Source organism: Aotus nancymaae, unplaced genomic scaffold (genome assembly GCF_030222135.1).
Source record: "Aotus nancymaae isolate 86718 unplaced genomic scaffold, 86718_ANA_hifiasm-v0.15.2.pri h1tg000033l, whole genome shotgun sequence".
NCBI classification, from domain to species: domain Eukaryota; kingdom Metazoa; phylum Chordata; class Mammalia; order Primates; family Aotidae; genus Aotus; species Aotus nancymaae.
Genome location: NW_026988447.1, coordinates 56,642,424 through 56,669,322, shown reverse-complemented (window position 1 = coordinate 56,669,322; position 26,899 = coordinate 56,642,424). Strand labels below are relative to the sequence as shown.

General features: G+C 41.2%; 1 protein-coding gene across 1 annotated transcript; it reads right to left on the bottom strand.

Moving 5' to 3' along the window:
• Window positions 1-399: 399 nt before the first annotated feature.
• ETNPPL (ethanolamine-phosphate phospho-lyase) lies at window positions 400-21,793 on the bottom strand. Its single transcript, XM_012436594.3, has 13 exons — window positions 21,568-21,793; window positions 18,924-19,042; window positions 18,193-18,352; window positions 15,044-15,118; window positions 13,083-13,173; window positions 11,439-11,555; window positions 9,435-9,517; window positions 7,885-8,110; window positions 6,288-6,442; window positions 5,207-5,296; window positions 4,840-4,970; window positions 2,406-2,473; window positions 400-1,250 (listed from the first exon to the last, which is right to left on the bottom strand). The coding sequence occupies exons 1-13, from the start codon at window positions 21,774-21,776 to the stop codon at window positions 1,122-1,124; spliced, it is 1,653 nt and encodes a 550-aa protein (XP_012292017.2). The 5' UTR covers window positions 21,777-21,793; the 3' UTR covers window positions 400-1,121.
• Between the last annotated feature and the right edge of the window lie 5,106 nt (window positions 21,794-26,899).

Here is a 26,899-nt window from a genome sequence, read left to right as displayed (position 1 = left end):
TTTTCCTCTCAACCTCCTGTTCAGCTGTCATTAAACAGATGTAGCAAAATTATCTTTTCTTTATGAAATAAAAAATAAAACACAGCTGGGCGCAGTAGCTCACACCCATAATCCCAACACTTCAGGAGTCCAAGGTGGCTGGATTACTTGAAGTCAGGAGTTCGAGACCAGTCTGAGTAACATGGTGAAATCCTGTCACTACAGAAAATAAAAAAATTAGCCAGGCACAGTGGTGTGCACCTGTAATCCCAGCTACTTGGGAGGCAGAGGTGGGAGGATTGCTTCAGCCTGGGAGGTCAAGGCTGCAGTAAGCCATGATAGTGCCACTGCACTCCAGCCTGGGCAACTACCCTGTCTCAAAAGATAATTTCTTACCTGGCAGGTAAATGACTTGGTCTGGTGTTACAATCCGTGAATAGACAAAGTGGAAGTCTCCTGACTCTGAATGCCCTGCTTCAGTTACTGCTGCTGTTCCAGAAACATCTTTATGCGTGTGTTTCTGTGTATACTCCTTGTTCCCTTTTCAATCCCCACAGCATGTGATTAACCAAGTTCCTTGCCAGAGGTCTGAATTATTCAATTACTTTTTAGTATTTACCGTTTATGATTTTTTTCTGAATGGCTTTGCTTTTACCATCCCAACCCTTAATATTCTCTGCAAAGGATAGGTAAACACTTTTCTAGTAATTTTTTTTGTTTACATCATATTTTATTTTATTACAGTCAATAAATATACTTTTACATATAAAATCATTATAGAAGACATATTTTAAGGCACTAAGTCTCAAAAGCAAAGGAACCTATTAGACTTTGCTCTCTAATTTGAAACATTAAAACATGAGAGGTAAACCTGCCAACTTAATTTTGAGTTTGCAAGCTTACATTTAACAGAATAAATTAGGTAGCTTCAGAAATCTCAAGTAAGGAAATTAACAGGCTGAACTAATAATCTTCACGTGGTTTGATTATCACTTAGTTTATACTGATGACTCATTTACCTTTTTATTTACGAATCTAAACTGAGTGACAGTAGAGGTACAATAGAGCTATTAACTGATGAGAAACATCTACTCATTGTCTATAACTCTGGACATTGCATCTTGCTTTAAAATGCAAATTATTCATGTCTTGAGCGTCTTACTGAGCAGTGAATGTGTATCTGTGTACATTCCATTTCTCTTTCTGCTGGGATTTTCTCTGGAGTCAGTGGTGCTGTCCCTAAGCAGTTCTACGTGTGCTGCTTTCAGCGTCTGCAAGACAGGCACACAAACTTCAGTGGGCATCCACCTCTAATCCCAACCAGCCTCCACAGGACTGACTTAACAAGCCTACACACAAAGGACACAGAAAAACCAAACAAAGCAACACTGCTTGCTCCTTTCTAACCCTCTCCTCAGTATCTTCAACAGACATTTAAAATGTGATGTCAACAGAAAATCTGGGACTCCGAGTCAACTTTTCATAAAATGTGTACCAACTTTGCTAACCCCAAAGTGGGATTTCTTCCACTGAACACTTTTTGTTTGTTTTTGCAGGACTCTTTTTAATGCTTACGGAACCAGTTTTTACAGCTTCTGTCTTGGCCTTGATAAACTACTCTTGACATCAAAGAATAATTGATTCCTATAATTGGTTTGTGTTGTTAGACAAGACAGAAGCCATGCCGTTAGCAAATCACTTGCTCTCATTCAAACAGCCTGATGTTTTCTAATCATGGGAAAAGACTGCTGACTCCGCTGCATGCACAGGCAGGCTCGAGGCACCGAGGCACCGAGTGTTCCTTTATGCATCTAACTTGTAAACAAACAACAAATTATGCAACAAAGCCTCTCAAGTTTTTGCCTTTCTGTTTCCCAGCCCAGGGTGCTCTTTCTCACACCCCGGGCAGCTCAGGAGAGAATGGCAAGGCCCTCTGCTGGAAGCACGTCAAATGCAGAAACGAGGCCAGGCAGCGCCAGACCGTTCCCAGGCCCCGCTGCCATTCGAAGCTTACGTCTTAGTCTTAGTTCATTTCAGAACCAAACTCTGGCACTTCAGAACCTCCCTGCTAATGCTTCTGCTGATTGTAAAGGCAGTGTGTGAGAATCGGAGGCGTGTCAGGAGGCCCTCAGGAAAAACAGGAAGGAGCTTAGGCTGTTTTTATCATCTCTCTATATATTTCACAGGCCCTCTTTGCAGGTCCACGAGGTTGCCTTTGGTATGGGAATGATCTTGTAAGAATGGTTCTTTGGCTTTAGCCCTGTCAAATTATATACTTGCTGTGGAAATTTAATTGTGCACTAAAAATTGCAATAATAAGCCAACCTAATACAGGCTGGTGGTGTTCTAATGAAAATTTGTATTCCTTTTTAAACATTCCTCAAATTTCAAACTTTCCCCCTAAAAATAAAGTAGCCAACTCTGACCTTTGTTTTGCGTGGAGTATTCTCAGAGGTCACACTTTCAGTTTTGGTTCCCGTGGCTTCTTCTAAAACTAAATCAAGGAAGGTGTTATGGAGAAGACAGAATAACATAAAAACCTTAAAAAAAAAACCTTTTTGGTATCTTAGCAATATCTTTAATGAAGAATAGAAGGAAATGTAATGTGTTAAAATAATGTCACGATTAAATTGCTTTAATATTTTTGTGGTATTTCGCCATTATCATTTATAAATGGCACTAAGCCCATTATACCTATACCTCATTCACTGTATTCAAATTCTTCTGGCCCACTATCACTAATGCTCAAGCTCTGAGCTGATGCAGACATAGAGTGACAGATTGCCCCAAGCTGCACTCTCTCTTCTACCCGGCCCTATGGGACCAAAGGACACACCTGCTTGTGAGAATGCTTGCCAGGTCTGGGTGTGAGCATATCCTTTGAGTCCAAAGACAGGGACCGTATTATGAATAACTTATGTGGACTCTCAAGTTTCCAAACATTAACTGTTCACTATCTGTTTTGTATGCTATATTGATTCCTGGCTTCCCGGCTTTATCGTAACCCCAAAAGGCTGAGAGGCGAGTAGAGAAGTTGAATCTTTTCCTTCCTTCCTTCCTTCCTTCCTCCCTCCCTCCCTTCCTTCCTCCCTCCCTCCCTCCCTTCCTTCCTTCCTCCCTCCCTCCCTCCCTCCCTTCCTTCCTTCTTTCCTTCCTCCCTCCCTCCCTCCCTCCCTCTCTTTCTTTCTTTCTTTCTTTTTTCTTTGTTTTTGAGAGATAGAGTCTCACTCTGTTGCCCATGCTGAAGTGTAGTGGCATGGCTCACTGCAACCTCCACCTTGCAGGCTCAAGTAATTCTCCCACCTCAGCCAAGTCCCAAGTAGCTGGGACTACAGTAGTGCGCACTACCATGTCCGACTAATTTTTGTATTTTTTTGTAGAGACAGTCTTTCACCGTGTTGCCCAGGCTGGCCTCCAGCTCCTGAGAGATCCTGATCTCAACTCAAGCGGTCCACCTACCTTCACCTCTCAAAGTGCTGGGATCTTAGAGGTGTGTGCCACCATGCCGGCCTGAATTGTAAAAATACAACTAAAGCAAAAACAACAATATCTATCATTTAGATTACGCTTTATGCTCTTCAACATGGTTTTACAGTGCTAATTTACTTTCTAATCCAACATATGTTCATAAAAGAAAAATAAACCTGGTTACATAACACAGATAAACAGAAGATACATTTTTTTTGCTAGCCTATAATTCTGAATAACAAAAGTCCTCGAAAGCTAAATGTAATAAAACAAGAATATTTTAATATTTTAAATATTTTTAAAGAAAAAAGCAAAAGAAAAAAATTAAAAATCAAGGCTGGGTGCAGTGGCTCACGTGTAATCTTAGCACTTTGGGAGGCTGAGGCCGGAGTTTTATACCAGCATGGCCAACATGGTGAAACCCATCTCCGCTAAAAATACAAACAGTAGCTGGGCATGGAGGTGGGTGCCTGTAATCCCAGCTACTCAGGAGGCTGAGGCAGAATTGCTTGAACCCGGGAGGCAGAGGTTGCAATGAGCCGAGATCAGGCCATTGTACTCCAGCCTGGGTGACAGAGCGAGACTCTATCTATGAAAAAAAATTAAAAACTAAAAATTAAAAGTGCAAAGTTAGGCCGGACACGGTGGCTTACATCTGTAATCCTAGTACTTTGGGAGGCTGAGTTGAGTGCATCACCTGAGGTCAGGAGTTCGGCGCTAGCCTGGCCAACATGGTGAAACCCTGTCTCTACTAAAAATACAGAAATTAGCCAGGCATGGTGGCATGCACCTGTAATCCCAGCTACTTGGGAGACTGTGGCGGCATTGCTGAAACCTGGGAGGCGGAAGTTGCAGTGAGCTGAGATTGAGCCACTGCACTCCGGCCTGGCTGACAGAGCAAGATTCTAACTCAGAAAAAAAAAAAAAAAAAAAAAAACACCTGCAAAGTTAAACGATTCACCATATAGCAAAGAACTGTCATACTGTAGCCCATAATTTTTTATTAGGAATGTTTCGTGTATTAATGGTACAATGCTGAAATACTATACACTGCAGTATTTGTGGTGCATGGCACGATGCAGACATGCACTTTTAAATAGGCTAGCTAGTCTAACATAAAAATAAATGACAAAACAGTATGCTCTTTCAGCAAAAAGTTATATTTGGAGTTATATGAGTACAAATTGAAAATTTCAGTTTAAGAGTCCATGTAGTTATTTTTTCAGCTATCTTTTTCTAGTCCTAAATGGAAAGCTACACATTTATTTCTTCCCTGCCTCTCTTCCATCATGAATAACAAGATGCATATGGTCATTATGGCTAGGCCAGGGGTTTGGGGGGGCGGGTCTGGGAGAGGGAACAAGGAGACATCTTAAAGATCCGTGGACCCACCTGTTAGAATCCCATCAAGTTGGTCCACCATGAACTTTGCATCTTCTTCAGTGAAGCACATAGGTGGTTTTATTTTAAGTACATTTCTATGAGGTCCATCAGCACTGAGAAGCACACGTTTTTCTTTCATCCTAATTTGTGCAGGAAATGCATGTGAGTGCATGCAAAGGATAACTACAATTACTTACTGAAGAATGATTTAAATATAGAGCAGTTAAGTATTCTGCATTTAAGGAGCCCACATTATAGATAGGACATATTTTAAACTTTCCTTTTTCAGAGGGATGGGAGGAAGCCAAACAAGTTTTCAAGTGGGTAGACGTTATGAAGCCAAGATACCAAACAGGTGGGTGTGGGGCTGAATTACTTGTAGATGATGTGCTGAGCTTCAGCTGTGGCAGGGGTCCTTTTCTGGTGGTCCTTCACTAAATCAATTCCAATAAAAAGGCCAATGCCCCTGCAAGAGGTGAAGGAAAACTTGGCACACAATCTGTCCAACATTTCATGGTCACAAAAAGTTAACACTATCCCCAAACTTCCATTTGATTTCAAAGTTTAATTCTAACTAATCCAAGATACCAGTCTGTTTACAGTTGTTTCTACTTTTGAAAATAAATTAGTTTTTGTCATCCAGTTTTCTTTTCTCAATTATAAAAGCAAAAGGCTTAAAAACAACCCTTTCATGCTATTTAATTTCTCAGGATGTTCATGATGGTAAATGTTGGCATATATATGAAATATACATATATGAAAAATATCCAGCTTTTCAGAATAGCACTTTAAATAATTTCCAATAAATCATTTAGAGTTACATTAAGTTCCTTCTTTTCATCTTTTGGGTGCTGATATTATCTTAACTTTATTTAAAAAGTGTAAGTCAGGAAAGACATATACCCAAATATTTATTTATTTATTTATTTATTTATTTATTTATTTATTTAATAGAAACAAGATCTTATTATGTTGCCCAGGCTGGTCTCAAACTCCTGGGCTCAAGCAATTTTCCTGCCTCTGCCTCCCAAGGTGCTGGGATTACAGATGTGAACCACTACACCTGGCCCCATATAAATGTTAACAGTGGATTCTAGAATAAGAATAATTTTTGCTATCTCTGTTTTTTGGTGTTTTCTATATTTAGTTATACTGTAAACTTATAAGATAAAATATAAGCTGCTATTACTATTATTATTAGAGACAGGATCTCACTCTATCACCCAAGCTGGAGTGCGGTGGTACAATCTTGGCTCACTGCAACCTCCACCTCCCAGGCTAAAGCCATTCTCATGCCTCAGCCTCCCGAGTAGCTGGAACTATAGGTGTGCGCCACCATACCCGGCTAATTTTTTGTAGTTTTAATAGAGATGGGATTTCACCATGTTGCTCAGGCTATAAGCTATTATGATTTTGAAAAAATGAGTAACTACATGAAAACTTCATAATGAACATACCTAATATCTCCTATCAAAGTGTGTTTAGTCTTCTGTTTTTTCAGTAACTCAGTGAGAAAATTCCCTACTCTGGTGGCATTTTCTTGGAGGTCTTCATTTTCAATTACATCCAGGACAGCCAAACCAACAGCACAAGATACTGGATTTCCTGCATACTATAAAAAGAAGGACAACTGAGAAAATAAATCAGTTGAATTGGTGGTATTCCCTCATCCATGAGAAATCTGACTCATACATACTTAAGTGAAGATATAATTTAATAAAATGCTCTCTTGTAATATTAGTTTCTCATATTTAGAATAGAGCATGATTCTATTTATGCAAGATTGAGTGAAAATTCATTCTAAATTATGTTCTCCAAGCTGCATAACTGATATGAAGGACTACCAGAGAATTTATTTGCTCATCCAAACAAACACTAGACATTATGTTGGGAATTAAGGATTTCATAGTGTTCCCCAGTGAGGGAAACAGGGGCTCCTGCCCTTGAAGAGCTGAGCAAAAACAGCTAAGCAATGACAATTTTCTCAAAATAATTTATGTCCTCAGACTTTTTTTTTTTTTTTTTTTTTTTTTTTTGAGATGGAGTCTTGCCCTGTGGCTCAGGCTGGAGTGCAATGTCTAGGCTCACTGCAACCTCCGCCTCCCAGCTTCAAGCGATTTTCCTGCCTCACTCTCCTGAGTAGCTGGGATTACAGGCACACACCACCATGCCAGGCTAATTTTTGTATCTTTAGTAGAGATGGGGTTTCACCATGTTGGCCAGATTGGTCTGGAACTCGTGACCTCATGATCTGCCCACCTCAGCCTCCCAAAGTGCTGGCATTACAGCCACCATACCGGGCCTGTCCTCGGATTTGAATCTTACTTTTAGCTGTAACAAGTCCTATTATATATACTACACAAACTACAATAATTTTTCCAAGCTTAAAGCTTATGGAAATAAAGCAAAGAAATATAATTTCTCTAAGATAAAAATCTAGTATCTCTTATGGCAGCCATATAACATTTATAGTCCTGAGTCATCAAAACACTTTAAAAGTGTTTTGGAAATTTAAGTATGGTATGAAACAAAGATATGAAAACATCACAACCTCTAGAATTTAGCAGGGCAACCATCTATCACTGGAAAAATTAATAAGACTGTTTCAGGATAGGTAAAGATATACAAGGAAAAATACAAGGAGCATTTTGCCAGATAGATAGAATGAAATCTGGTTAGATAAAAGTTTGGCCACACCTATTGCATGTGGGGCTTAAAACCTAGATGATGGGTTGATAAGTGCAGCAAACCACCATGGCACAAGTATACCTATGTGACAAATCTGCATATTCTGTGCATGTATCCTGGAACTTAAAGTTAAAATGTGTGTGTGTATATATATATATATATATATGCACACACACACATACGTATATGTATATACACATACATATATATATGATATTTTATTAAAATAAGAAAAAAAAAAGTTTGGCCAGAGTTCTGGGTGGTTAGCTGGCAATACTGAGCTTTATTCTTCACTACATTGGCAAAAAATACAAGAACATGCATTATTTTTCCTTCTTAGCATTAAAGATGGAGACCAAAATTTACCGTATTAAAATATTCCATCCCAGAGCTACCGAAGGCTTCTGCAATTTCTTTGGTTGTTACCACACATGCCACTGGGTGGCCGTTGCCCATAGATTTTCCCATTGTGACGATGTCTGGAGCAAAGTCTTCGCCATGCATTTGGAAGCTCCAGAAATGTTTCCCAACTCGGCCAAAGCCCACCTGAACTTCATCAGCTATAAACACACCCCCTGCGCTGTGTACATACCTGAAAAGCAAAGCAGCAGTCTAATGCCTTCAGGTCACTGAGAGTCCCCAGACCCACCCACAACGATGCCAATTATTGACGACCAAAAAAATTGTTAACCTGAAGCCTTAATTTTTGTTAAAAACATTTCAGTACTTTAAATCCCACATATGTATCATTGACTTTACAATATAATCACACAATTTTTAGATGAAATATATTCCATACTATTTGGGTTTGTGCTGCTTAAAGTAAGCTATATTGCAGTATTTTTAATTTTTTTAAGAGATGGGGTCTCACCCTGTTGCCCAGGCTGGAGTGCAGTGGTGGGATCAAACTCCCTGTAACCTCAAATTTCTGGGCTCAAGCCATCTTCCCACCTCAGCCTCCCGAGTAGCTGAAACTACAGGCATGCACCACCATGCCCAGATAGTATTTTAAAAAAAATTTTGTAGAGAAGGCGTCTTGCTATATTGCTCAGGCCGGTCTTGAACTCCTGGCCTCAAGTGATCCTCCTACCTTGACCTCCAAAAGTGCTGGGATTAAAGGCATGAGTCACAGCACCCAGTCCTATTGCATTATTTTAAGTGGGAAGAGAAAGAATCAAACAAGTAGTTGTTAATAGGGTTAATCTTCAAGTATTTACTAATTGGGCAGGTTTGTGTGATGGTTAATACTGTCAACTTGATTGGATTGAAGGACATCAGGTATTGATTCTGGGTGTATCTGTGAGGGTGTTGCCAAAAGAGATTAACATGAGCCAGTGGGCTGGGGAAGGCAGATCCATCCTTAATCTGGTGGTCACAATCTAATCATCTGCCAGTGAATATAAAAAGCAGGCAGAAAACCATGAAAAGGAGAGATGGACCTAGCCTCCCAGCCTATATCTTTCTCCCATGCTTGATGCTTCCCACTCTCAAACATTGGACTCCAAGTTCTTCAGTTTGGAACTTGGACTGGCTGTCCTTGCTCCTCGGCTTGCAGACAGCCTGTTGTGGGACCTGTGATCATGTAAGTTAATACTTAATAAACTCCCCTGGATAGTTCTGTCCCTCTAGAGAACCCTGACTAATATAGATTTGGTATTAGTCAATCAGAGAGGATGTAGGCTTGGGGCTGGAGTGGAGTTCTGAACCCCTGCTGTTGGACCATGTGTAAACCTTGTACTTGCTGGATCTTGGGGAGGGCTGAGAGAGCATCCAGGAGTCCTGGGATGGCAGGCACTCGGGTTTGGCTATTTACCAGCTAATCAGTAATTATTTTAATATTTTAGCAACTAGTATGGCCCTACAGAATTGTCACCATGCTCTCAGTTTGACCGAAGAGGCCCAAGTCAAGTACATACTCCGCCACTTTCTGGAAGTAGCCTGCCGGAGGAATTATTTGTCCGCCACAACTCTGCATGGATTCAGCAATAAAGGCAGCAATCTATACAAGAGAAGATGGGGTCAAAGTCCATTAAGTCCCCCTACAACCCCTCCCCCCCAAAGAGGATATCTTATAGAGCAGGTTATTTTAAAAATGGCTAGGAATAGAACTAGGAATGGCAAGTGGCAAATTGGCTATTTGATTAAAGAAAAAGGAAAAGGTGTCTATGTTGGTAAAGCAATTGATTTAAATCATTAACTTCTGAAAATCTAGGATACCAATAAAGCTACCATGAGAAATAGAGGAGATTGGACGGCAACATCCATTTCTCCATCATTACATGCAGCGGTTTCTTTAGGATGAACTGAATATGACTGATCTTTTTATTAGTCTTTGATTATGAACCTGTAAAAAAAATTACCTAGGTTCCAAAGGCATTATTGCGATGACTGTTTCTTAAGCTTGTAAAGTAGGGCCACTTGAGGCTGGAATTTGCACCATGGAAATGGGAGGGTGGTTGGTGGACACACACTATAGTTACTATGCTGTATATCTAGGTTTCACCCTAAACCACGCTTAACTCAACAGTGGGCAATTAACAATAGAAACTACAGATGAAGCATCCTAGAGGCTAAGAAAAGGAAAGTAGGAAATAGATAATGTTGAAGAGAAAGCACAAAGCATGTGAGATAAGAAATCAAGAGAACCCAGGTTCTAGTTCAGACTACCCCTTAGTAATTGTATGACCTTAGATTAAATCCTTCACGTTTTAGATATTTACTTTCCTAGCTGCAAAATGAGGCTGTTGGACTCAAGATTTCTGCTATACAATTCCATGACTTTGCAAGCACATCTAATATTCTGAAGGACTGATTTTATATTTGTTCATTGTTTTCATCACTGCTAATATGATAACAACAATCCAATAAATGCTGAATGCTAATCTTCTCAAAAAATTATTCAAACCCTCTTTTAGCAGCAGTGGGTCCATAAGATCTTGTTAATGTAAATAAATTTTTTCCTAAAAGGATTGTTTGCCTAAAAGCATTAAATTTTTTCCTAAAAGCGTTTGTGAAGAATTGACATTTGTTTAAACAGGTGTAGATCACATTTGAAGAGGAAGAGTATGAAGCTCCCCACAACACGTAGAACTTTAGGTCTACTTGCACAGATGTTTCACGTCAGGAGATACGAAAAACAAATGGGTTGGAAAGAAGAAAAAGCAGTTAAGAAATGTGAATGGCTCTCCAGTCACGAAGACAAAAATATTTGAGTTAATTAGAAAAAGAAAAGGCCTCATTTTTATTTCAATTAAGGTTGTTTTTTCAATAGCCAAGTCTATGCCATAAGCCAATTTTAAGGCAAAATATTGTCAAGTTGCATCAAAATCCACATAAGTAACCTACAGATGGGCTGAGAGTTGAACATTAAGCTGAAGACAGTAGGGTGATGACTGAGAAAGTGAAAACACTTTTTCCTGCTGAAGGATTTTGTTTCCGTCTTAGAAGTCCGGGCCCAAATTGGAAGAACATTTTCTGCCTTGGCTTACCCAGGTGCAAACCAGCCCCAGGCTCTATGGCTTCAAGAAGGTTGGAGTTCAAGAGAAGCACCAAGGCTCCCTTGTGGGTCTGGAAGTCTGCATTGGTCCTGAGGTCCCAGGGCTACTTTGTTTGCCTCTTCTCTTCCCTTCACCATATAATGATCCCCGGTGTTATTATCAGTTGAAATAATCCATCCCTGAGTTACCACCTTTTAAAATGCTCTCTTCTCCTATCCCTCTAGACTAGACCCTACATACCACTGAAAAGGTCAGAAATAAGCCACCAGTTCTGGAACCAGATAGTGATTGTATTTCCAAGATAAATACAAATAGACAGTCTTAGAGGCATGATTGTAATAATGCATCTCTTCAGTGAATTCCAACAGTTTCAATCCCTCTTATAAAAGATGTTAAGATGTTTCCAAAGCTATAGATACAAACCGTCCTTCCACTGCTCTGAGCATCTTCAATGATTTTCTTCACTTCATCTGCGTAAGCACTGGCTGGGTCTTCGTGGTCTTCTCTGTATTTTCCTCTGTAAGTATCTGGCGTTGGTGCCTGAAAACATCAAATAATGCAGTTGCTTGTAATTTGTCCTTTTGACAACTCTTAAAAAAAAGGCATTTCCTCACAAGGACATGTTAGCATGGTGATCACGTAAACTTAAGATACTTTAGGGTTTTCTATTCCTTTTTTTCCTTAACATTTCTAAATTCTGTGAAGAATTGACATCTTTGAATTGTGAACAGAAGCTTGGATTTGCTTCCAGGCTATTATATATCAATATCAAGACTGTATCCCTGTTCACATAAATAGAAAATTCAAATCAACAAGTGTGATGATACTATTTAAAAATGTCAGTGAATGGAAACTGTACTAACTAGTCTATATTTAAAATGAGCCAACACTTATCAACAATACTACAAATCGTAATCATTCAGAAAACTAGAGTGTGTTAGCACTTACTCCAGATCTTAAAATCTTGAAAGAAAGTACTGATGATTCTCAACAAATTCGGCCAGGCGCAGTGGCTCAGGCCTGTAATCCCAGCACATTGGGAGGCTGAGGTGTGCAGATCTCTTAAGGTTAGGAGTTTGAGACCAGTCTGGCCTACATGGTGAAACCCTGTCTCTACAAAAAATACAAAAATTAGCAGGGTTTGGTGGTGTACTCCTGTAATCCCAGCTGCTCGAGAGGCTGAGGCTGAAAAATCGCTTGAACCTGGTAGGTGGAGGTTTCACTGGTGCCACTGCACTTCAGCCTGGATACCAAAGTGAGACTCCATCTCAAAAAAAAAAAAAAAAAAAGAAAAGAAAAAAAGAAATTACACTGATCCTTAGACAATACACCAAGTATATTTCACTTTTCAACAACTTGGTTGGTTTATTTATTTTACGTCATAAAGCTATATAATAATTTAGCATTATTATACAGAGCAATTTATTTTTTTCTTTTCTTTTCTTTTTTGAGATGGAGACTTGCTCTGTCACCCAGGCTGGAGTGCAGTGGTATGATCTTGGCTCACTGCAGTCTCCCCTCCTGGGTTCAAGTTATTCTCAGGCCTCAGCCTCCCAAGTTGCTGGGACTACAGGCACCTGTCACCACGCCTGGCTAATATTTGTACTTTTTTAAACTAGAGACACGGTTTTGCCATGTTAGCCAGACTGGTCTTGAACTCCCGGCCTCAAGTGATCTGCCTGCCTTGGCCTCCCAAAGTGCTGGAATTACAGGTGTGAGCCACTGTGCCCGGCCAAGAACAATTTAAAAACAATTCATACACACTTAGTTCAACTCTGAATGTTGAGCTGGCATCTGTGATAGAAAATGTAACTGAAGATGAAGCAGCAAGAAAAATAAAATAATAGCTCTGAACAACTGCTAAACTAACTTGCCTATTGTAATATTCATCAATAGATTTTAAATCACATTCTGTCATTATTTAGCCCTTTGACCTTTAGCAAGCCACATAACTGCTCCTGATTTTAGTGTCTTGTTGATGGTTTATTTAGATGAAAGTATTGAGCTGGATTATCATGAAGCATTCTTTCAGTACTAACATTCAGATTAGGATTCTAAGACACTTACCACATGTACAAATTCTTTTTTGGCGTCTTTTCCTTTCAGAAATTTATATGGGCTAATCTCAATTAAGGATGATAGGTGACCATGGTAAGCACTGAAAAGAAAAAAAAACAGTAACCAAAATAACTCCAAGAGAGATGTTTTCAAATATATGAAAACCAGTGTTGCATTTCATCCATATGCATCCTTCCAGGGAGAATCTCAACATTGGTGCCAGATTTAACTATATGGGATCTAATTTTTCATGGCAAGACTGGCCCTTAATGTGTCCAATTCTTCTTTTACATGTAATAAAATCCAGAAAGCCAAGCATGTGTCCTCATTGACAATTTCTTTTTAGTTGGGAAAAACTGATGTATTTAGATTATATTGCTAAATTAGATTGTCTAAATGTGAAGAATTGTTTTCTATATCTTCATGCAATACTTTACATGTATGTATTTTTTAAATGTGTGAAAAGAATATGTGTTACATTCTACTAAATTTAAAAACAACTTTATATCACAGAATGGGCCTCTGTTTCTGTTTGGGATGATTTCTAAAGTACGTCCCCTTGCAAATATTAGGCAAATACTAGTTGAGAAGGAAAAGGAGAAAAGGAGGTCTTTTTAAGAACTAAGATTGAGGCTAGCCATATGCAGAAGAATGAAGCCGGACTCTTGCCTTTTACCATATACAAAAATTAACTCAACAAGGATTAAATACTTAAATTTAAGACTTAAAACTGCAAAAATCCTAGAAGAAACCCTAGGAAATACTATTCTGGACATCAGCCTTGGCAAAGAATTTATGAATAAGTTCCCAAAAGCAACCGGGAAAGGCATGAAATGAGGTGCATAGTTAACGTCACCCTCTACATCTGAGGTTAGTGGGGTGGGGTGGAGGAGTAGACAAAAGTTTAAAAGAAAAAAAATCCCTAGGCTGGGCCCAGTGACTCACACCTGTAATCCCAGGACTTTGGGAGGCCGAGGTGGGCGGATCACTTGTTCGAAACCAGCCTGGCCAATGTGGTGAAACCCTGTCTCTACTAAAAATACAAAACGTTAGTCAAATGTGGCATTGGGTACCTGTAATCCCAGCTAACTCAGGAGGCTGAGGCAGGAAAACCACTTAAACCCAGGCAGCGGAGGTTGCAGTGAGCACAGATCATGCCATTGTACTCCAGCCTGGGTGACAGACCAAGATTCTGTCTCAAAAAAAAAAAACAAAAACCAAAAAGTCTAATAAAGATGGAAGTTGCCAGATTTATTGTTTAAAATGTAACAAATTCCTTTAATAATAAATAAAAATGTAATGAATAAATTCAATAAATTGAGAGGTAAGATTAGATAGTGACTGTTAATAATTATAAGCTGGCCGGGCGCGGTGGCTCATGCCTGTAATTTGGGAGGCCAAGGTCGGTGGATCACCTGAGGTCAGGAGTTCAAGACCAGCCTGGCCATGGTGGAGAAACCCCATCTTAAAATAATAATAATAATAATTATTATTATTATTAGAAGCTAATGAAAAAGTTTTAAATTTTACCTGGCTGCTTGCTTTCTTTAAAATTTGTTCTAAATTGTTATGTTTAAAATTAGTGACTGTGGATAACCACAATAGTGAAGTGAATGCTTGAATTTTTCAGAAATTCATTGTATTTTTATTTGGAAAATGATTGAGTTACTTTCATGTTAATAATAACTAAATAAACGTGTGTGAAAAGTAAGCCATGGTTCATGCAAACTCCATGAAGCTACATCCCCTATAGTACCCAAGAGAACCTCTCCCACTTCCTGGTACTTAGAAGGAATTAAGTATCCCTCTGGATTTAAGCTGGCCTCGATAGCTTAATACATAATTTTATAAACATTCCTCCATATATCTGTCCTCTTTCACATGTGTTTATGGTATTAATATGGATAGGATCAATACAACTTTGTCTCTGAAGAAGCTTCTTGCTTAGAAATCTTGTGTCCAAGACTTACTGGTCAAGAGTGATCACATCTTGGTGGCCTGTGAACTGCTGAGCCAGGCGTAAGGCTAAGTCGTTGGCTTCTGATCTATTAAGATAACAGAGAGAGAAGACAGACCGACACAATCTCTTTTTAAAACATTTAGGATGTACCAGGTGTGGTAGCTTATGCCTGTAATCCTAGCACTTTGGATGCCAAGGAGGGCCGATTGCCTGAGCCCAGGAGTTCAAGACCAGACTGGGCAACACAGTGAAACTGTATTTAGTCTCTACTAAAATACAGAAAATTAGCCGGCATGGCGGCCTTCGCCTGTAATCCCAGTTAATCAGGAGGCTGAGGTGGGAGAATTAATTGAACCTGGGAGGTAGAGGTTGCAGTGAGCCAAGATTGCACCACTGTACTCCAGCCTGGGTAACAGAGTGAGACTCCATTTCCAAAAAAAAAAAACCCGAAAAACATTTAGGATGTTAATTACAAAAATTGTCAGATTACATTTATTCAGAAACTTACAAAATAATAAGTTGAAGTCCTCTCCTACCCCTATCTTGCCCCCTAGCTTTACTCTCCTAATACAAGTTTCCCTAGATGTTTTCAATAAAGAATGAGACATATAGAATAAATCCAATAAAAATTAAGGATACGTTACCCAATTCAGACTTTAGTCCAGTTCAGCCACATCATGACTGAGAACACGAAAAAGCTGTCATTAAACCTGAATTTCACAGGAGGAATGGGAGGCTGAGTGCCCATTAGCTTGGCTACCAACCTATGTTGTATTTACCTGTCATTTGACTAGCTTCCTTACCTATAAAATGAGTATCAAATTTTTTCCTATATATTTCAGACAACCTAAATATACTACCCAGACAAAGGAAGAAAATAATCATAAGTGGAATGTTTACTATCTGCTATACATCACGCTGAGGATTTTACTTGTATTTATTCTCATAACAACATTATAAGTATTGCTATCTCCTTTTTATGGGTAAGAAAACAGCCTCAGAGAGGTTGAGTAATCAGAGTAAGACCTCATAGCTAATATGAAGTAGAGCCAGGATTCGGACTGAAGACTTTTTTACTTTAAGCATATTAGTTGGCCAAGCATGGTGGCAGTGGCTCATGCCTATAATCCTAGCACTTTGGTAGGCCAAGGCAGGAAGATTTCTTGAGGTCAGGAGTTCAAGACCAACCTGACCAACCTAGCAAGACCCTGTCTCTAAAAATAATAATAAAATAATTTTTTAATTAAAAAATGAATATTAGCTTTGGCTGGGTGTAAAAAAGTGGCTCATGTCTGTAAATAATTAAAATAATTTTTTAATTAAAAAATGAATATTAGCTTTGGCTGGCTGTAAACAAGTGGCTCATGTCTGTAAATCCTAGCACTTTGGGAGGCTGAGGCAGGCAGATTGCTTGAGCCCAGGAGTTCAAGACCAGCCTGGGCAACAGGGTGAAACCCCATCTCCACAAAAAATACAAAATTAGGCCAGGCGTGGTGGCTCATGACTGTAACCCCAACACTTTGGGAGGTTGAGCTGGGCACGGTGGTATAAGCCACCACACTGGACATAAATTTGGTTTTAAAATATCTTAATGAAAAGTGAATCACAGAAAGTCATTTAATCAAATATTCACAGAATGTCTAATAGTTAAATTTCAGATATATTTATTTCACTTTAAAAATAGAATTTTCTACTGGATATCTATATAGTTTTCCCCTAATATTGCATTTTGAGCAAACATTTCAGCATGCATTTGCAAAAACATACTTCTGAATATCTGCATAATAGTCTGGATATATAAAAGAATGGGTATATAATGACTTGAATTTACAGAACTTGGAGCCAGGCACAGTGGCTCAAAGTGCAATCCCTGCCCTTTGGGAGGACGAGGTGGGCAGATTACTTGAGCCCAGTTCAAGAGCAGCCTGGGCAACATAATGAGACGCTGTCACTAAAACAAACAAACAAACAAACAAAAACTAAGTTAAAAAGTTGAGGCAGCCCAAGGTACCTGGGTGGGGACACCAGCCTGTGCGCATTGACACTGGCCCCAGGGTCCCCACGCCGACCCTGAGGTGCTGCTGGTGGCCCCATATGCGGCCCTCCCACCCAACCCACCCCTCTTGGGGCTTCTCCTGGCCAGGGCAGTGGCTCATGCATGTAATCCCAGCACTATGGGAGGCCAAGGCAGGCAGATCACCTGAGGTCAGGAGTTCAAGACCAGCCTGACAAACATGGAGAAATCCTGTCTCTACTAAAAATACAAAATTAACCAGGTGTGGTGGCACATGCCTGTAATCCCAGCTACTTGGAAGGCTGAGGCAGGAGAATCACTTGAGCCTGGGAGGCAGAGGTTGCCGTGAGCCAAGATCGCATCACTGCACTCTAGCCTGGGCAACAAGAGCAAAACTCCATCTCAAAAAAATGCCTCAAGTGGGGCGTGATGGCTCAAGCCTGTAATTCCAGCACTTTGGGAGGCTGAGGTGGGCAGATTACCTGAGGTCAGGAGTTTGAGACCAACCTGCCCAGCATGGCAAAACCCAGTCTGTACTAAAAATACAAAAACTAGCCGGGTGTTGTGGTGGGTGCCTGTAATCCCAGCTACTCGGGAGGCTGAGGCAGGAAAATTGCTTCAATCTGGGAGGCGGCAGTTTCAGTGAGCTGAGATCACGCCACAGCACTTTAGCCTGGATGGCAGAGTGAGACTCCAATTCAAAAAAAAAAATTAATTAATTAAAAAAAACCTAGATATGTGTCTGAGTTTCCTTCTTCCTTCTTTTCTTGTTTTTGTAATTGGGGAAATATGCTGTTTTCAACAATAAAAAAATCTTTAAAACGTTGTAGCTTGTTTAGTAGTTATTTTGTGGCTAAAGTTCCTTATACATTCATTGAAAGAATATCTTGGCCTATCGACTCTTTAGCTACTTATTGCACTGCCTGAAGAGGTGAGCATCATTTGACCAGTTAGATTCAGAGCCATGCAATAAAGCGGGAGGACCAGAAAGGCCAGGCCCCTAATGTGTGATCACTTTGTGAACGGCAAGAAACTCAGCAAACCTTTTTGGACATGCTCCACCAGGAATCAAAAGGAAAGATTCGTGTGAAAGTGTAGACAAGGTTTAGTGGGAATGGGGAGGGGTGGGAAATCATGAAACATACCCTGAATTTGTAAAATAACAAACAGAGAGTTTTTCCGGCAGAGTTGCTGAAAGGCGCTTGGCATACTCAACAATGTTGTCATGGAGGAATCGAGAATTTGTATTTAGCAGTTCCATCTGCTTCAGAGCAGCTTTGACCACTTCTGGGTGACAGTGTCCCACTAAAATTTATGAAACAAAAGCCCAAGAAATAAGTTACAATTCTAAGTGCCTAGGAATAAGAGGAATTATGAAGCAAACAAACAAACAAAAGTTGAATTCCTGGAGGCCAGGTGCGTTGGCTCACGCCTGTAATCCCAGCACTGTTGGAGGCCAAGGCAGGCAGATCACCTTAGGTCGGGAGTTCGAGACCAGCCTGACCAACATGGAGAAACCCTATGTCTACTATAAATACAAAATTAGCTGGACATGGTGGTGCATGCTTGTAATCCTAGCTACTCACGAGGCTGAGGCAGGAGACTTGCTTGAACCTGGGAGGTGGAGGTTGCAGTGAGTGGAGATCATGCCAACGCACTCCAGCCTGGGTGACAGAGCAAGACTCTACCTCAAAAAAAAAAAATGTTGAGTTCCATTCTCTTCCACATTTTGCTATGATTTTCCCTGCTAGGACTACTGGCCCACTCAGCAAAGGAACCGTAGCCACTGCAATTCCTGAGACAAATACTAAGTGTTCCAAGTCTGCTTTATTCCATGAACGTTTCCTTCAAAGCCCCTCAACAAGAGGACATTTACCGTGGGCAACATTGTTGATGCAGTCCAAGTACTGTTCACCGTTCTCATCAAACATGTACTGCCTCTGGGCTCTCACTATTTTGATGGGATCCGAAGCAAAGAAAACTTTGCATGAGGGCCTAGAAGTAATCAAAGGAAACACTTTGGTCTGGTAAGACTACTCTCAGTATTTTTCCTTCTCGATGAAGGTCATCATCAGTGGAAAAGTACAATCACATAAAGCAAAGGGAGAACATGACCTGGATGACATACATTTATTTTCAGTTCATGTAAAACTGGAACCTTTTATGTTAATCCCCCATTCATGATATTGTTCACACAGCTAATGCTTGTTATATTAAATGTGCCGTGATTTGACAATTTATTAGAGGCACATGAATCCACTCTCTGATGGTTCTAATCACATAAACCAATAACTAATTTTCCTTTGAGAAGTTTTGTTCTAACAGAAAAAAAAAAGCAAGCTTTTTTGGGGGGGCTTAATGTGTCAGAAATTGTTATATATTTTGTAGATATTATTTAATCCTCTTGGCAATCCCATGAAATGGAGGTTATTATCATGCTCACTTTTATAGGTGAGGAGACCAAGGCACAGGGAAATTAAGAAACTGGCTCAAGTTTACAGAGACAGGAAATGAGAAAACCAGAATTTGACAGTAGGCTGTGTTGTGCCATAGCCCAAGGTAGACATCTCTGTCTCCCCCTCAATCTAATGTATAAAGACATGAACAGCACTGAAACCTAAATACAAAGAAGCTAGAATTGAATCTTATGAAGAAAGTTTTATAGATCATTTTGATTTTCATGTATTTTGAGTGGTACTTGTCCTGTATCAAATGGATTTTCCATTATTAAATAATGAAATTCAATTATTCTTCTAGCCCCATAATATGTTTTTTTGAGCATAATAAAGTCCTCCATACTTTTATTTGGATGAATGTCTGGAGTATACATTTTAGCACACAGAAATATCATAAAGGCTTCTAATCTTGGCTTTATGAACATTTGAGAACTAAAGTTAAATACATTTATTTATTTTGATGATTTTGCATGCACACACACACACACAAACACACACATTGGAGGTAGTTCTAGTAGAAGTATATTCAATCAATATGTTTAGAAGGAATTTTGATTATTATGAATGATAGGTAACCTCAAATTTTAAAATTGCATAAGGTTATGTTATATATTGATTTTTTAAAGCATCATCAGCTAAAATGAAAATAATATTTTATAAGAATTTCTTATTGGTTCAAACTCAGCTGTTAGTTTATACCTACAAGTTAGAAAAAATCTGTTAAGGATGTGGGCTGAAAGCTGCAGACTTCACTTTGTCTTTCTAACACACTTTCCACCTAGGCCATTAGACATCAGGTAAAATTCTCCTTCTTCCAGTCATCCCATGGCTACACTGGTCCTTTTAGAGAATTTGTTCTGCTCATGTCAGAAACCATTAGGCATTCACTGGAATCTAAGTAAGATTGAAAACTAATGGAGTGAGCGATTAGAAAAAGTGGGGTGATGATTGATTCATGGGGGAAGAACTGGACTATTTTGACCCCATTTCGCGGCTGAGAGAGATCAAACTGTCTTCCAAACCATCCAGAAACTCTTATAGTTGAGGCCAGGAGCTTCAGTCTGAGAAAAGAGCTTCAGTCTGAGAAACTGCCCAGCACTCCTAGAAGAGGAAGCTGATTATTTTCTTCCTTGTATCCCCAAGTGCTCTCTCATGGCCACTGGCCCGGCTGCAGTGGTTCATTTCAAGTGAATATTGCAGACGACTGATTTTACAGTGTTCAGGGGTCGTTAATCATCATTTATATGTACACGTATCTTTTTAAAAACCACATACAAAACACTAACATATGAATCTCATCTGCTTGCTCCTGTGAGGTAGAATGTTATCCTACTTTCATAGAAGAGACAATTGAAGTAATTTGACAGAAGTCACAGAGGGAATATGACACCCGACGAGGGCCAGAGCCCCGGACAGTCTTATATGCTCACCATTATGTTACCAAGTCGTTTGTGACAGGGCAAGACAAGCAGACTGGGGAGAACACAGCTTGGAAGACCAAGGGGCTTCATTGAGAAACTTTTAAATGAAATCTCTGCTTTTCTAACAGAAGGTGGTTTCAAGTTTTTCTACTGGCTAGATTAACCCTTCACCGCTTAACCAAGCATGCAAGAAGAAAAAGCTCACTTTGAGTAAAAATGGTCAGGATTAGTTTGTTTGCAGAGCCATCATGAAAAAGTATTTCTGAGTTCACAGTGTCCAGAAACTTTCGAGTTGGGTGGGGGTGGCGGGGCGCTATCCTCCTCCCTTCCACCTCCCATCCTTGGAACGGTGTCTGCTAGGGCTATTGGCCGTCATCCACCAACCCCTCTAGCCGGCCGACAGCCCTCGCTCGTCCGCCAGCTGCAGAGCTAGCCGGGGACTTTCGAGCGGGCCGGGAGCCCGCGCGGCCCCAACAGGTGGAGGCACAGGCGCGGCGCGCACGGAGGACGGCGGCGGCATCGAGCTCTCGCCAAGCCCCCAAGCGCGCTTCCCTCGCTCGCTCCCTACCCGGCTTCATCTCTCCACCCTCTGCACCGGTATTGCCCCCTCTCTGCACTTTCTTCCCAGCCGGGGTGCCCTTACCCGATGTGCTTCCCCCTCAGCGCCAGAGTGTCCCGCTTGCTGTACAGCTCGCACATGGTGGCGGGGTGCCGGGCGCCCCGAGGACGCCCCTGTCCGGTCTGCGCGCCTCCCTCACGAGCCTGGGACTGCCTTGGCGGCCCCGGCCTTCCTCCCGTTCTCTCTCGTGATGGCGTTCTCTTGCCCTGGGCGTCGGAGGTCACTGGTGGCATCAACTAGCTAGGATCACCTCCCTTTTAAATCTGGCCCTCGCGGTGCCCTCCGCCAAGCCCCTCCTCCTCCCTCGCCGGGGCAGGTCGCCGGGCTCGCCGCGCAGTCGCCACCACCCAGCCCGGCCCCGCGCTCGGCCCTGCCCGCCCCTGCCCGCCCCTGCCATTCCTCTGAACTCGCCTTTCATTCTCCTAACTTTGCCTGTCTTTGCTTTTCCTCCTCCTCTGCCTGCGAATTCCCTCCTTCTCATGTTCTTTCTGTTTTGTTTTTTAGTGTATTCCTTTATTTTCTGGTAAAAATTCATGAGTTAGGCCCTCCCTGGATCAGGATTCACTGCACGGTAACCTAGTGTAACCTACCATTTACTTAGCACAAGGACGCTTCCTAAGGAGAAATAACCCGGACTCAGCCTGTTACCTCCATTGGCAGTGGCGACGTATGCAGTGTTTCAAACATCTCCTTTAACAATAATTGCACTTCTAATTTCTCTAACTATACAACTTACAAAGCACATTCACATGACTTATCTTGTTCAGTCTTCAAAACAACCCTGAGATGACGACCACGGGTGTTACTCCATTTGATAAATGGGGAAAGTGAGGTTATTCCCTGTTCTAATGATTACACATTTACCTGATGCTGAACACGGGGCTCATTCTTAGATTTCTTGACTTCCTTAAAGATGGTCTCCTCACATTGATCGTATTTGAAGTTAAATATGTGCACAGGTAGAATCTTAATTAACTATATCATTAAATCATACATTATTTTAACTAGAGGTCATCTGGTTTAACTGCTTTGTGGATAAGAACAGTGAGGCACAGAAAAAGTGAAGGTTTATTCAAGTTCACACAAACAGACATTGGGTTAAGAATAGGTCATTTTGCCGGGCGCGGTGGCTCACGCCTGTAATCCCAGCACTTTGGGAGGCCGAGGCGGGTGGATCACGAGGTCAAGAGATCGAGACCATCCTGGTCAACATGGTGAAACCCCGTCTCTATTAAAAATACAAAAAATTAGCTGGGCACGGTGGCGCGTGCCTGTAATCCCAGCTACTCAGGAGGCTGAGGCAGGAGAATTGCCTGAATCCGGGAGGCGGAGGTTGCGGTGAGCCAAGATCGCGCCATTGCACTCCAGCCTGGGTAACAAGAGCAAAACTCTGTCTCAAAAAAAAAAAAAAAAAAAAAAAGGAATAGGTCATTTTATTCTATGTTTTGAAAAGGCAGCAGGGAAAGCCTAATTTGCATGTATCAACACATTTGGTAAATATGTGCAACTGATCTTTCTCTTGAAAAAAGTTATTAATATATATTCATGCACTGCAGGAGTAGTAGAATTGGATTGCCTAAGGTAGAAAGAGAAATGGAGTCCTACGAGGAACAGTGTGTTAAGAATTTCAGGTTTTAGGCCAGGCCCAATGACTCATGCCTGTAATCCCAAGACTTGGGAGGCCAAGCTGGGCAGAGTTCCAGAGCACCCTGGCTAACATGGTAAAACCCTGTCTCTACTAAAAAAATACAAAAATTGACCAGGCGTGGTGGCTCACGCCTATAATCCCAGCACTTTGGGAGGCTGAGGCGGATGGATCACAAGGTCAAGATATCGAGACCATCCTGGTCAACATGGTGAAACCCTGTCTCTACTAAAAATACAAAAGTTAGCTGGGCATGGGGGTGCACACCTGTAGTCCCAGCTACTTGGGAGGCTGAGGCAGGAGAATTGCTTGAACCCAGGAAGCGGAGGTTGCGGTGAGCCAAGATCGCGCCATCGCACTCCAGCCTGGGTAACAAGAGCAAAACTCCGTCTCAAAAGAAAAAAAATACAAAAATTAGTTGGGCGTGATGGCATGTGCCTGTAATCTCAACTACTTGGGAGGCTGAGGCAGGAGAATCACTTGATCCTGGGAGGCAGAGCTTGCAGTGAGCCGAGATCATGCTACTGCACACCAGTCTGGGCTACAGAGTGAGACTCCAACTCAAAAAAAAAATAAAAAAAAAAATTCTAGGTTTTATAAATGAAGGGCAGAAAGCACTTTGGAGACTTGCAAGAAATCCCAATCATGTAATCTTGGTCTAGTTCTGTACCTGGAAGATATTGCCAACTGTGTATCTACTCTCAAACCACCTAGACCTGGTGAAGTTGTAGTCACGCTTCCTTCACAAAACTGTATTTTTTTTGTTATTAATATTCCCAAAGCCTTAAGAATTCCCAATGCCTGGATTAAGTGTCTTGGGTTCTAGATCTGGTTCTTCCATAAACCAGCTGGGCTTCTTGACCTTTCTGAGGCCACATTTCTTTGTATTGAAAACTAAGCTCTCTGGCTGGTGGGGAGGTACACAGCTGTAATCCCAACACTTTGGGAGACTGAGGCAGGTGGGTCACTTGAGCTCAGGAGTTTGAGACCCATCTGGGCAACCTGGTGAAATCCTGTCTGTACAGAAAATAAAAAATTTAACCAGAGGTTGTGGCATTTGTCTATAATCCCAGTTACTTGGCAGGCTGAGGTGGGAGGATCCCTTGAGCCTAGGAGGAAGAAGCTGCAGTGAGCTAAGATTGTGCCACTGCACTCTAGCCTGGGTGACACAGTGAAACCCTGTCTCATAAAAAGAAGAAACTCAAAGCATTACAAGTAGGGCTTGAATGAGATCATAATTTGGTGTTTATAAGGGTAGAGTCCTGAGCCCTCTTCTTTCCCAAGAGTGCTAACTTAACGTTTTAATCATTTCTTTAGGAGAAGGCTTCTTAGATTCATTATCTTTTATGGGAAAGCAAGTCACTGTTACATAAAAGATAATTTCTCCATTATTTAACTTTTTTCACAATAGAATGTATATAATATTGACTAAGTGCCAAGGACAGTCTTTAAATAAAGAACTGACACATAAGGGATCAAAATAAGGATGAATAAAAGTCGACAGACATCCACACTGTACAAAGCTTTATCAAAAAAGAAATCCCAGCCGGGCACGGTGGCTCACGCCTGTAATGACAGCATTTAGGGAGGCTGAGACGGGCAGATCATGAGGTCAAGAGATCAAGACCATCCCGGCCAACATAGTGAAACCTCATTTTTACTAAAAATACAAAAATTAACTGGGTGTGATGGCATGTGCCTGTAGTCCCAGCTACTTGGGAGGCTGAGGTAGGAGAATCACTTGAACCCAGGAGGTGGAAATTGCAGTAAGCCAAGATCACACCATTGCACTCCACCCCAGCAACAGAGCAAGAATCCATCTCAAAAAAAAAAAAAAAAAATCCCAAGGTATTTTGGGGTATATTTTCTCATGTACTTCTCCAATGTGTGATTATTTGGTAGGAATGTATGCTGTAGTGCCCTTTCTCTCCAGAAGTTGACACAAGGGTCCAGCACGGTGGCTCACACCTGCAATCCCAGCACTTCAGGAGGCTGAAGTGGGCAGATCTCTTGAGGTCAGGAGTTCAAGACCAGCCTGGGCAACATGGCGAAACCCCATTTCTACTAGAAATGAAAAAAAATTAGCCGGGTGTGGTGGTGTGTGCCTGTAGTCCCAGCTACTAGGGAGGCTGAGGCAAGAGAATCACTTGAATTCGAGAGGTGCAGGTTGCAGTAAGCTGAGATTGTGCCACTCCAGCTCCAGCCTAGGTGACAGACAGAGCAAGATTCTGGCCAAAAAAAAAAAAAGTTGACGTTGATGTTCGCTCAGTTTTGGCCCTGACCCTATTGATTGGCTCACTCTATTAAGTGAGTCCTGATCCAAAGGTCACAGATTTCTCAACAATCTGGACTTGGTCAAACAAACCATACCTGTACATGACTGAAATGAGGAGGTACAGCCTACACAAGCTCAGGAAAATAAGAATTCCATTCACTAGTCCAACGAGAAGAGTCTGAATGGAAAGTTTTAATTTTCTTGTTGACAAAAACCCTGCAAAAATGGATGGGTGAACTGTATGTTCCCAAGAATAGAGATTCTTCAGCTTATTAAACATTACTCAAGATGGAACATGGGCACTGGAAAATTTTCGCTCCTCCCTGTTATCCTGTCATGCCCTAATCTACCCTACTCTTCTCACAGATTTGTATTTTCTGAAAATCATACATCATCTGGGACAAATGCTGGATGTGGTGTTTTCTGACTTGACACATGATATCAAAGAAGGCATCCTTGATCCCAGACAGAACTTTGCATGAGCAATATAGTTCACATGTCTGACCTTCACCTGACAAGTCTACACTACTGTCAACATGTACATATAACTGTGCACACAACACCTAGTTCAGATTAAAAGGAGACTGACAGGTTAAAACAGGTGTCCATCTCTATGAGTTCAAAACCACTTCAAAGAAGCCATTTGTCCACAATTAATATGTGCGGGCTGGGTGCAGTGGCTCACGCCTATAATCCCAGCATCTTGGGAGGCTGAGGTGAGTGGATAACTTGGGGGTCAAAGGTTTGAGACCAGCCTGGCCAACATGATGAAACCCCATCTTTACTAAAAATACAAAAAATAGCCTGGCATGGTGGTGCACACCTGTAGTCACAGCTACTTGGGAGGCTGAGGCAGAAGAATCGCTTGAACCCAGGAGGTGGAGGTTGCAGTGAGCTGAGATCATGCCACTGCACTCCAGCCTGGGTGATAGAATGAAACTGTGTCTCAAACAAAACAAAACAATATGTGTGAATGTGAGCCACTATTGTGTATCTATGGCACATCAAGATTGTGTAAGCTGGCTGGGTACAATAGCTCACACCTTTAATCCCAGCACTTTGAGAGGCTGAGGTGGGAGGATCAGTTGAGCCCAGGAATTCGAGACCAGCCTGGGCAACATAGTGAGATCCCATTTTCACTTTTTCTAAATAAATTAAATAGATTTAAAAAGTGTATAAACGTTTTTCTCTATTTCCTTCATCTTGAAATTCCCTTCCAAATTAAGTCCAAAGGAGTCTTCCAGACTTGTGTTTGTGTGTGGTGCGGGGAGACTTCTGAAGAGGGGGCAGTAAGGTTATATTTTAAATACCCCAAGCTCATCTTAGTTCTTACTGAAACCTCTAGCCAACCTAGGAGCCACATACAAAACCCAAAAAGCTGATCACTGGTACTTGTACTTCATGGTGCTCCAGATGGAGACAGGGTACTAGAATAT

What these genes read in the sequence shown, in the direction of transcription:
- ETNPPL (XM_012436594.3), bottom strand. Translation starts at nt 21,776, where the DNA reads ATGCCACCAGTGACCTCCGACGCCCAGGGCAAGAGAACGCCATCACGA. An exon ending in CTGAGGGGGAAGCACATCGG is followed by an intron (nt 19,043 to 21,567) that starts GTAAGGGCACCC and finishes GATTACTTCTAG; the next exon opens with GCCCTCATGCAAAGTTTTCT. An exon ending in ACTTGATGGGATTCTAACAG is followed by an intron (nt 2,474 to 4,839) that starts GTGGGTCCACGG and finishes TCCTTGATTTAG; the next exon opens with TTTTAGAAGAAGCCACGGGA.